The 12,490-nt window shown below is 39.3% G+C and overlaps 1 protein-coding gene across 1 annotated transcript in view; it reads left to right on the top strand.

Moving 5' to 3' along the window:
* Positions 1-12,490, top strand: part of btbd11b (BTB (POZ) domain containing 11b) — a 523,531-nt gene that overhangs the window by 446,466 nt on the left and 64,575 nt on the right. The window contains exon 7 of the mRNA XM_028815917.2: positions 11,748-11,849. Coding sequence (XP_028671750.1) covers positions 11,748-11,849 — 102 coding nt within the window. The remainder of the gene's footprint in view (positions 1-11,747; positions 11,850-12,490) is intronic.

The following is a 12,490-nucleotide window of genomic DNA, read 5'->3' as shown; positions in this document are numbered from 1 at the left end:
ATAAACACATTTCTCCTAGCTCGCAGAAATAGGGAGGGAAGTTTGTATTTGCATATCCTTGTAATAACAAAATAAATCTTAATGTTCAGGATGCCTATTTTGCAGCATATTGATGGAGGACGTCCCTAATTATATTCCTCTATAACTGCTATGAGGGAATGCAGTCATGCAGGTCAATGTGCCATTTTAGAGGCAGCTAATGCTCTACATTCACTGCTGATATGCATGCAGAATAAAGTGTCCAACCAGCCTCCTAATTTAACGTCATTCCTGAACAAGTCTTGATGCAACCTTGGACAGTTGCAGCCGATTGCAAGTCATTCACACAGCCACACAAAAGGCCAGTTAGACTTAACCTGACCTTTAGGGAAACCAGAGTATCCAAAGGATATTTCACACAGACAAGGGGAGACTGTGAAAACTCCATGCTGTCAATGTCTGAGTGCAGGACTGAACCCAGCATGCTTAATCCAAGAAGTGGCAGACCTACCTTGTTTGCCATCCATTTTGAAATGTTTATTACATAATTCACTAGTGCAGTATTTCCCAGACTTTGTAGTGTCACAGCTCAGTTTTTTCACAGTTTCACCCTCCATGAATTTAGCTGGATTGCCCAAGTGGGGGGGCGTGCAGTGGACCCCCTTGGTGAATTAAGCACGATTGTTGTTGTCCCAGAGCAATAGATGAATCACTCATGATCATCACATGAGGGTCAAAGTTTCATCAGGAATCAGCCATGGTCCACCTGCAATAACCCCACAGCCCACTGGTTGGGAAACACTGAACTAGCACTAGTATTCTTCTACGTGAAGCCTGAAAACCATGAGGACTGATTTAGATCATTTATGTTAGGTGGAATTCCTAGTAGGGGCTGGGTGGTCTCTTGGCCTTGGAACCCCTGCAGATTTTGTTTTCCCAGCCCTCTATAGTTTTTTTTTGTTTGTTTTTTCTGTCCTCCTGGCCATCGGACCTTACTTTATTATTTGTTACTTAGTATTGCCTAATTTTATTTTTATATTTTTCTTTTTTCTTTCTTAATCTTGTAAAGCACTTTGAGTTACATTATTTGTATGAAAATGTGCTATATAAATAAATGTTGTTGTTGTTGTAGTGCATATGAATACACAAGTTAGCATTCCATGTTAAATGTTTATGCTTTTGTTAGTTGCCTTTAGTTTAGTTAAAATATCATTAATAATGAGTAGTGAGAAAAGCACTATCTAAATGTAAAGAATTTATTATTATTATTATTATTAATAATAGTGCCATATTTTTTATTTTCAAACAAAAGAGAAGAAAAACAAAATCTAGTATGACACAAAGCCTGCGGAAAAAGTCCATAGTTTTTTTTCTTAAAGGATTACTACACTAAAAAAAGATTACTACAGTATTTGTCACTCAGCCAGACTTTTTTATAGCAATGGACGAGAAAAAATTTTTTAACTCATGGTTTCATGAAGATAACAAAATTCCTGGTACAGTGGGCTTCAATGGGGACCCAGATTGAACAACATTATACAATATCAAAATGTCCATGGAAAAACCTTGAACTATTTGATTCCCAAAATCCAACTGCAAAGTATCCACTAATGTGCTTACGGCAACCCAGACATACTGCATATGCAAATCTTAATCAACTGAACAAAATGTACAGTTTTGCTAAAATGTTTACCAAATCATGTACAGTGGGACCTCGGGTCACGACCGTAATTCGTTCCAAAACTCTGGTCGTAACCCGATTTGGTCGTGACTCAAAATAATCTCCCCCATAGGATTGTATGTAAATACAATTAATCTGTTCTGGACCGTACGAGCTGTATGTAAATATATATATATGCTCACTGGCACTCTCTCTCTTTCACTCGCTCGCTCGCTCGCTTGTGCTCTCTCTCTCTCTTTCTCTCTCTCTCTCTCTCTGTCTCGCTCGCTGCACAGGGAATGCATAGGGAGAGACTGAACACATGTGGAAATCATCGGCGCATACGAACCAGAAGGGAAACTGGCTTGTTCGACACCCGAGTGTGTGGTTGTGAACAGATGCAAAAGTTTGGCAAACTTTTTGGTTGTAACCCGATTTGTACGTGGTCCGAGACGTTTGTGACCCGAGGTTCCACTGTATTTGTAAACCCACTTTTCAGATTTGTATTTTTAGAATGTTAGATTTTAATAACTGTACGTGGACTAAATATTTTATAAGCTTTCTAATGTAAAATCTTGGTAGATAGATGCCTGGTTATCATTGCAAAAACAATAAGAGATGCTGGGATGACTAAAATTGATTAATTAACTGACTTTATTTTTATAAATCCTGCTATATGTTATTGCATTATTAACTGTAGTAACTGATCATTTTAAAGATAATTGAACCATCAGAAGTAAGCACTGGACTGAGGACTCCTTATTTCCTTATGCTACAGAGTGTTTCTGTTTTCTGGCTGAGCCCAGCATGGCTAATAACAGTTAAACACACACACGGGAATACGTGAAGTGCTGACATCTTTAAATACAGACATCTTTTTAGAATCTCAGGCTGCATTTCTACACCACATGTCCACTAGCTCCTTTGATCCGAATGTTATCTAGACTGTTTGCGTTTAGGCAGCAGCTTACTGTAGTGCTTCATACAACCAGGCATGAAATTAATGGTGTTTGCCATTTTGCAAATACCAATGAATCTTTTCTAGCTATTCTATTTCTGTACCTGCACTTTTCTGATCAGAGGGGAGCCAAATCATTTGTATATTCTTTGTCATATAAAGGGAATACTTGAAAAAAAGAAGAAGACAAAACATTTATACAGTTGCTCCCAATCTAGCAAGCCGTATAACAAGGTTTATTTTCCTCCTAGTAAGTTCAGGTCACAAGAGGTTTTGGTATTTACCAGTCTGATTACAGATCTTATGATTACAATGGCTAGATGCTTCTATAAACACAGGATACCTGAGACTACAAGGACTTTTCAAATTTAAACTGACTTCAGCATGATACAAAGTGGCATACCATTGTGTAGCAGTCTCTCATACAACTTTCCTTTTTTTCGCTTTTAAATACCTGCACATCAACAGTTTAACACTGAGCACTCTATTACTATCAAGTCGATGTCCTTTGGGATTTTTAATAGATAATAGATTGCTTTTGAACACAGCAAAACAGCAGGACACAGTATGTATACTTACAGCACAGTATATATAAAAATTACTTTTAACTGTGTAAGAGTAAATTTGATACTGGCATTTTTGCTCTGTCTGGTATCAAGAGATGAACATTTTGTATTGTGTAGCATTATTAACAACATTTAGTATCACAAGATATTTTATAAACCAAGCAGGATTAAAATATATTAAACTATGCAATGATCAATACAGTGAAATTTTAAAACAAACACTGCTTTATAGTAGGAAAAGAGGGGCATATTAGAACAATTTTTACTACTCACCAATCTGCATTTCTGATTTCACATCCTTACCTGGGCAGACTCAGTGCATATATATGTTGTGCATTCTCCACATATCTGAGCAAATATTTCTTCAGATTAGCTTAATTTCCATGTTAAATTAATTAGCTTTCTAAGCTGGGCCATGCGAGTGAGTGTTGGATGTGCACATGATATTCAGTCCAAGGCTGCTTCCTAACTTATGTCCAATGCTGTCAGGATAGGCTCTCTTATACAGTACTAGTCTCACTGAAGCCACACATATAATATATAGTAAGTCTGGAGATAACCATGAGTGAATTTTGGTTAAAACTAGGTGAGAACAATAAGAGGGCTCACTGAGTGTCAAATCAATCCAATGCCTCATACAGGTGGCACTCAAAGTATGGGCAGTGATTTTGAACTGCAAAGTGCTGAGGTGCTTTCATTAATCTAGTCCAACAGACAGCAAGCCTCAGTTTACTATGAGCCATCTACAGTCTCCTAAAAAACCCTATTAGACATCTAAAAGTGTTTAGCGTCTGCAGAGAGCATATTATGCGTTTTGAAAATAAACATAACCCGTTGCAAGGGAAAATCCTTTCTGTATCATCATACTATACAGTACAATTGGCATTTGATGGCATCAATGGAAGAATGGTATATGTGAACAATACGCTGTTGTAGATGCGGTGTGTATGCTTAGTTGTTCAGTGTTACAACGACAATGTCGGAGTCAATGTAAGCTTGAAAAGATTGACAAGTATGTTTGTGAAAATATAAACTGCAAAGTATGAATTTGAAATAATGGTGTGTCACATCCCATCAAAAGGACTGCCTATAAGAGGGCTAATAATGAGGAACTAAAGGAGATGCAGATTTCAGTACTCAGGTTCAAGTTCAAGCACTTTATTGTCAGTGTGTAACACAACAAAATTACTTTTTGTGCATTTAAAGAAAAATAAACATAAACATCCAAATCAACAAATCTGCCTAACAACACGTGTAAAATCAGGGAGAAAGCTGCACAGCATCCACCTTCTGACTGCACATCTAAACAAATAACCAAAGAAATTTAAAGTTACCATCTAATTGGAAATATAAACATGCCATGACAAAATAGCCACTTTGTTTTTACACATCGTATGTTGGTAAACCACAATGCTTACCTAAACTCTATTTGCTGCTGTTATGTCATATAGTGATGCAATAGTTACAGTGCATCCGGAAAGTATTAACAGCGCATCACTTTATCGACATTTTGTTATGTTACAGCCTTATTCCAAAATGGATTAAATTCATTTTTTTCCTCATAATTCTACACACAACACCCCATAATTCTACACACAACACCCCATAATGACAACATGAAAAAAGTTTACTTGAGATTTTTGCAAATTTATTAAAAATAAAATAATTGAGAAAGCACATGTACATAAGTATTCACAGCCTTTGCCATGAAGCTCAAAATCGAGCTCAGGTGTATCCTGTTTCCCCTGATCATCCTTGAGATGTTTCTGCAGCTTAATTGGAGTCCACCTGTGGTAAATTCAGTTGATTGGACATGATTTGGAAAGGCACACACCTGTCTATATAAGGTCCCACAGTTGACAGTTCATGTCAGAGCACAAACCAAGCATGAAGTCAAAGGAATTGTCTGTAGACCCCCGAGACAGCATTGTCTCGAGGCACAAATCTGGGGAAGGTTACAGAAAAATTTCTGCTGCTTTGAAGGTCCCAGTGAGCACAGTGGTCTCCATCATCCGTAAGTGGAAGAAGTTTGAAACCACCAGGACTCTTCCTAGAGCTGGCCGGCCATCTAAACTGAGCGATCGGGGGAGAAGGGCCTTAGTCAGGGAGGTGACCAAGAACCCGATGGTCACTCTGTCAGAGCTCCAGAGGTCCTCTGTGGAGAGAGGAGAACCTTCCAGAAGGACAAGGTAGAGTAGCCAGACGGAAGCCACTCCTTAGTAAAAGGCACATGGCAGCCTGCCTGGAGTTTGCCAAAAGGCACCTGAAGGACTCTCAGACCATGAGAAAGAAAATTCTCTGGTCTGATGAGACAAAGATTGAACTCTTTGGTGTGAATGCCAGGCGTCACGTTTGGAGGAAAGCAGGCACCGCTCATCACCAGGCCAATACCATCCCTACAGTGAAGCATGGTGGTGGCAGCATCATGCTGTGGGGATGTTTTTCAGAGGCAGGGACTTGGAGACTAGTCAGGATAAAGGGAAAGATGACTGCAGCAATGTACAGAGACATCCTGGATGAAGACCTGCTCCAGAGCGCTCTTTACCTCAGACTGGGGAGACAGTTCATCTTTCAGCAGGACAACGACCCTAAGCACACAGCCAAGATATCAAAGGAGTGGCTTCAGGACAACTCTGTGAATGTCCTTGAGTGGCCCAGCCAGAGCCCAGACTTGAATCCGATCGAACATCTCTGGAGAGATCTTAAAATGGCTGTGCACCGATGCTTCCCATCCAACCTGATGGAGCTTGAGAGGTGCTGCAAAGAGGAATGGGCGAAACTGGCCAAGGAAAGGCGTGCCAAGCTTGTGGCATCATATTCAAAAAGACTTGAGGCTGTAATTGCTGCCAAAGGTGCATCGACAAAGTATTGAGCAAAGGCTGTGAATACTTATGTACATGTGATTTCTCAGTTTTTTTATTTTTAATAAATTTGCAAAAACCTCAAGTAAACTTTTTTCACGTTGTAATTATGGGGTGTTGTGTGCAGAATTCTGAGGAAAAAAATGAATTTAATCCATTTTGGAATAAGGCTGTAACATAACAAAATGTGGGAAAAGTGATATGCTGTGAATACTTTCCGGATGCACTGTAAAATGACAGAAACCTATCGTAGCAGAGAGAGGCACTTCTCAGACGTGTGTGTGTGTGTGTGCGTGTACATGTGTCTGTCTGTCTGCCTTTTTCCACTGATGCCGCACTCATTACAATCTGCAAATGAATTTGTAAGCTTCAGTTACCTTGTGCTACTGAGCTCCCGAATGGATAACAGCAATTTCAGCTTTTTATTTTTTCTCAGCGTCAAGTCTTTTGTTTAGTATCTTTTGCTCTCCCCCTGAAACTCCGGTGGAGGTTTAAAATGCATGGACTGGAGGAACTGAGGGTGGGTGTTTTAGGAAGAAGCCCTGTGATTGTAACCTTTGCTGCGCAGGATTTGGTCACTTTTCACTACAAACTTCGTAACAGGTTGTCCCCAGATGTGTATTTTTGTCTGATAGTCACATCTGGCCCTGCAAGACTAGCACCATACTAAGTTGTGCAATGGGTAGCTGGTTGGACAAGGAGTTTGTAGACAGACATGAGTAACACAGAACAGGAGCCCAGTTAGGCCCTCTATGAGAGAGAAGTAATGTACTTGACACTGACCCTGCCTAGGAACAGTATTGACATAATGTTTACTCTGTGAGCTCTGACATAGAGGCAGATCATGGGGACAGACAAGATGCCTGGAGAAATCCCCTAGAATGCCATGTGGCAATTTATGCATATTATTAAGGGCAGGTATTATGGAAGCCACCAGTGGTATCTGACACTATGGGTATAAAATTGGGACACAGTGATGCATGGATAGCTGGGGCCACCAGAGTGAGCTGGCTAAGAGGTTAAGACTCTAGGACTTTCAGAGAGCAGTCCTTATCCCTGAAGTATTTTGAGGGACTTGCCTCACAAATAACCCCTGGATGCTATTTAATGGATGAACTGGTTAACTGTCCACGGACTGAGCTAGGCTGGACCTCACTGGCAGGAGGAAAAGAGGTGACGATAAAGAGAGTATGTGAAAGAGACAATAGTAGGAGCAAGTTCTATGAGTACTGTGAAATGTACAGTACCAGTAACAATACACAATACACTTGACTTGAGCATTAATAGTTTTCATACTCTTTCTCTGTATGTTTAGCATTCATTTACTCAGAGGTTGATGTGCTTGCTGCTTCCTGAGCAGCTCTTCTTTTCTCCACCCTATCGGCTCGCTTCTTCTATTCTTTCGTTTGCATCTTTTCCTGTTAAAACTGATTAAGTCAGTGTTTGTATTGCAATTACTTAGTGTGTTTTCCTTAATTTTTCACTTAAGCTAGCACTTAAGTCTTCAATTTGCCTCAAGAATGATTTAAGATATGAAGAAGTAGGGGAAGTGACGACAAAGGTGGTAGGGATGAGAACGGCGCCCATACACATGCGCCGCATGGCTGCCCTGCTGGCCACTGCCAAGAGTTGATTCTACAATAAAATAAAAATAAAAAGAAGAATAACCTTGGAGGTCAATCATCACCCCGAAAGCGGATAGTGCCAGGTGACAGGTGATTTAAACTCCTAGATAGACAAATGGACAGCCACAGTATACAAGGAGGCAAACCACTGGACTAGGTACAGTAGACAGGGTTGTGAAACTTTTCTAGTTAGGTCCAGAATGACAGCAAAGTTATTTCTTAGCTCTTTCTGTTTTTCTGTTTCAAAATACATTAATTTTATCCTCTTCAGCATCATTCTGGCTCATGAGAAATACTACAAGTGCATGCCATTCCATATTCCAATGGGTTATACAATAAATAGATGGAAAATAGAAAAACATTAAGACACCATGAACTAAGGATAATGAAAAATAATTAAATATATATTTAAAATAATAGTAAAGCATGACAAATCCAATCTTATAAAGAATAAATGAGAAAAATAACCCAGAATGCAGCAGATAAAGGACAAATGTCTTGATTTAAATGTTACAACTGAGGAAGTCTCATGCACAGATTTACAGAGCGACTTCAAAAGAGAAGAAAGCATGGATTTTATTCAGTGTTCTCAACTTTTGTGAGGTAAAGATTTAAAGTAAGGAGCTAAGACAGCTACTCTAAGGTACAGATGTTTCCAAATGAATAACTGTCAAGTTTCATTCGAGTTTGTGTTGGTTTAGAGTTTTCTGATTTATTTTTCTGAATTATTTTACTTTATTTTTGAATTGTTGGATTTGGTGGGCAGTTTTAAAATGTTGCAGGCTGCCAGCAGTTTTAACAATCAGGTAGACCACCAGGGCAGTTGTAGAATGAACCAGAAGATAAACGATTGTCAACAAACAAAGCCAAATACATTACCACAGTAGCAAGAAAACCTGGTGACAACATCCAATACATAAATTAAAACCCAAAGTCGTGAATTTGGAACCTAAATCTAATACCATCAATCTCTATAATACACATAGCGCACCATTTCATAACAAAAGGCATTAATGATATTATTGTTTAGCCACACTGGTCACAATTAAACATGTTTTATCACATGTTTTGAGGCTAAATGCTTTTTTATTTACTTTATTATAAATATTTTTAACTTTAAAATGAAAATTTTGCCGGTCCTTAACTGTTTTTTACCATGGCCCCCTTGCAATTACTTCTGCCCAACACAACCACCGCTGTCAAAACCCCCTGCCACCACCCCCGCCTGCCATGCACAATCACTAGTCATTGCTGATGTCTCTGGCTTGCTTTAGTGTTGGATTTTATCCTGCCCACTACTCCACTAGTGCAACTGGTAAACTGTTTCCCACGACAGACACTCCTTCACATTAGTTTTAAATCCATTCTAAAATAATATGAAAATAATGACAACGGCTTCAGAAAGCAGACCTTCATGTTTCTGAATGTATATCCCACATCTAGTTTCTTAACAGCACTGTGTTTACCAGGATTAATGCACCACATACTAAGTAGTAAAGCAATAAGGTACAGCTTAACTGTGAAAATAATGCCAATCAATTGCATCTCCCTCGAGTTAATATTGGCTTTGTTAAATAATTGCAGGGGTTTCACAACCTACCAATTTTACTGTGCATTTGGGAAGATGTGTAACCAGCTTTTACTCTTATTGTAAGAAGTATCAGTGTAAAATAAATCTTGAACAATCAAATGTTCGATACAGCCACACACTGTGAGGAGGTGTAATTTCAGATGATTGCCAGTTTCTCTGCTTGTACACTAAGTGATCTCCCATCATGTGCAATGTGAGAGCCGTGGCATCGGTCTGATGGATGCATGGATGGATGGATGTAGGAGGAAACCTCAGACAGTAAACATTGCATTTTAGAAAGTTACTTTTTAATTATCATTATCATCAGCATTAGCTGCTGAAAATGTCAAAAGATATATTTTCTTTGTGGGATGTGATTAACAGTGCCTAAGTCTATTGAGTTACATCAAAAGGACATGTAACAAAAGACTTTAAGTTCATCTCCCTTGTCAGCATGGAATGTGTTATTGACGGACTGCCTGTTTTCAAGCTTTGTTGTGGTTTCCTGAATTGTGTGACATGAAGCTAGTTAGCAGCAGGGAGTTTGTAAATACATTCCTGTTCCACAGAATTCTGTACACATGGCTCTGTATATTCTGTTTTATGTAGCAGTGCAGTTGTAGCTTTGTGAAGACACTGAAAAATATGTTAAGTCCCCAAAAGAGACTAATCGAATGTTGAATAATTAAGGAAGAGGAATGTAAATTAGAAATTTTCTCCTCTTTAAAATATTTTAATTAGGTTGAGAGGGGGTATCTGGTAGCCTAGAGGTTGCTTTAGACATCCATAAGAGAGGCCTGCGTGCTATAGGAGACCTCCAGGCTGGAGAAAGCACACTGAAAGCATGAAAGCATGAAAAGGTCCTGAAGGTACAGGAGCACCAGCATGAGCGAGAGAGAGAGAAAGACAGGAGAGAAACTTGAATCAAAAGAGTTCCTGTATGACATTTGCCACTTGTGGTCCCTGACTACTTTCATATGTTACATTCCCACCGTACAACAGGAACTGTAGCTTTTATGCAAAATATATGAAGTGCAAAGAGTGATGCAGTGTTAAGTGACGTACATTTAGGAGATCACTGGGGACCCCCATACCTTATTTCGTCAAAGCAATTGTGACATCATGGGTTTTATAATTGCTTTGATGCATTGTATAGCACAGTGCAATAGGGAGGCAGCTATGAAGAGTGATGTGGTGCAAAGTGCATTGCAATTGGATGTTTACTGGGAAATCCCTGCACCTTATTGCTTCAAAACAATCACAGCTTCACAGATTATTGCTATAATGAAGTGAATGGTGTAATGCACCAGGGAGGCAACTATGAAAATGATTTGGTACGAAGTGCAGCATTCCATCTTTATTGATAACTCTTCAAAGTCCAAACTACTAATAATTTGTGAGATGGGTCAGTGCATGTGGTCAGACAGTTGGTACAATTCATATTCGAGCCCTACCAACGAGAGTTCCTAGTCGAACAAAAAGTATGTACCCTGGTATAGGGGCTAAAAAAAGGTACCAGGAACTACAAACGGCCCTAGTTCCTATGGTGGGAAAGCTACAGATTTCCTGAGTTTCTAAAATCTCACTGGGGTTTCTGGGGTGGGAACATATCTCAGGGGGTAAGTGTGTATTACATCCTGGGACACTAGAGAGTGGGAAACCAAGATGGGGCACCTGACTTTCTTCTTGAAAAATGGAATGTTGTTAAGGTGAAACACCTATGAAATCAATACTTCTTGAGCAGTAAAGGGCATATTGTCTCAGATGAGAATGTCTGGGAGTGTGCTGTGCTGTAACGTTATTAGTTAATGTAGCTGGGTTTCTGCTTCGGAGGCCGAGGACTTTTAAGGAGAATACAAGTTCAGGGAAAGCAGGCATCACTAGAGAAAGTCCTAGGCTGGTGTTAGTGGAACAGATGAAAGGCTGTCCCAATCCTGGAAATCTCAGGGTTTAGCCAAAAGTGACATTGGCATGGGATTTAAGTACAGCATATGGCCAGATGCTGTTAAGAGTAAAAAGCTGGGATGAGAGTACATGAACATTAAACTCACTAAGGACAAGGGTCTGAAGAGGAAAAGATGGCAGGTAAAGGAAATGCTTGGTGTAGAACTGTGATGGGCATGTGGATGAGCCACCTCACCAGACAGATGCACTGCAAGGCCTGTTTAGCTAGGCCAACGTACGCAGCAGGTAGTTTGTATTTTCTTTTGTTGATTTGTATTTTGAGTTCTTCATTGTGTGTATCTTTAGTTGTAGTTTACCATGTTCAGTAACAGTGACACTTCTCTGTATCTTTTACCTTATGTGTCATGTTTTTAACATGAAAGACAGTCATGAGGGCTCCCAACTATTATAAATTTCTTGCAACAGCTGTTGACTTTTCTAGTATCACTATTCTGCACTGGCAAGAAAATGGTTGCAGGGTGCTAGACTTGTGAGTACAATTCTACTTCCCTTGACCAAATGAGATATTTTGTTTTACTTTAATATTTCATATTTTAACCCTCTAACTTATTCTTGCATTGCAGGTTCCTAATACAGTGCACAAATATCCTTCAGTTTACCCAGAGACGCGACACTGGACACCGCTAACATTTGCTGTGTTGCATGGCCACATCCCAGTTGTGCAGGTTAGAAAATTTAAGTTTTCTCTCTTTTTCCTTTTTTTGTTTTCCACAATTGTAAAGTAACTGCATTAACTTCCTGCTCACAGTCCCTGAGTTTGCAAACTATGTGCTCAAACAGCTGTTTGTTACCTGATTGTTTTATCCAACTGCATAGGAATGAAAAAAGCATTAACTTAAGTCATCTCTACTTGGAGACCTGTAGCAAAGTAAGATGTAGAAGCTCACTGACTTCTGTCTAGCTCCACAGTGAATTTGATTTACGGATGAATGACAGATACATGCAGTTAACTTAAATATGGTAGAAAGTGACTGGCTGTGTATACTTAGTTAATTATGACACAAGGTTCTACAGTAAACATTTTACTCTAGATGCATTTCTTTTAAAGTAGTCCTTATTTGTTCTTTTCCCCCAGTTATCAGTGTGTAGCTCTTAAACAAATTAAAAGCCCAATTGGCAACTCAAAGGTGCTTCCACATATCCAATTATCAGAGTGAGAGTTCTTCAGAGTAGATCTTTAACCTGAAGTGACCTCTCAGGTGGAGTTCTAAGCCATTCTTTAATCATAACTGAACTTCTTACTTGTCCTCCTTTATACCTCTCTGGAACTACATGACCACAGGGGAAGTAATCTTGCTTGACCTCC

The sequence above is a fragment of the Erpetoichthys calabaricus genome, chromosome 1 (assembly GCF_900747795.2).
Source record: "Erpetoichthys calabaricus chromosome 1, fErpCal1.3, whole genome shotgun sequence".
NCBI classification, from domain to species: domain Eukaryota; kingdom Metazoa; phylum Chordata; class Cladistia; order Polypteriformes; family Polypteridae; genus Erpetoichthys; species Erpetoichthys calabaricus.
This window is presented reverse-complemented; position numbering and strand designations above follow the sequence as displayed.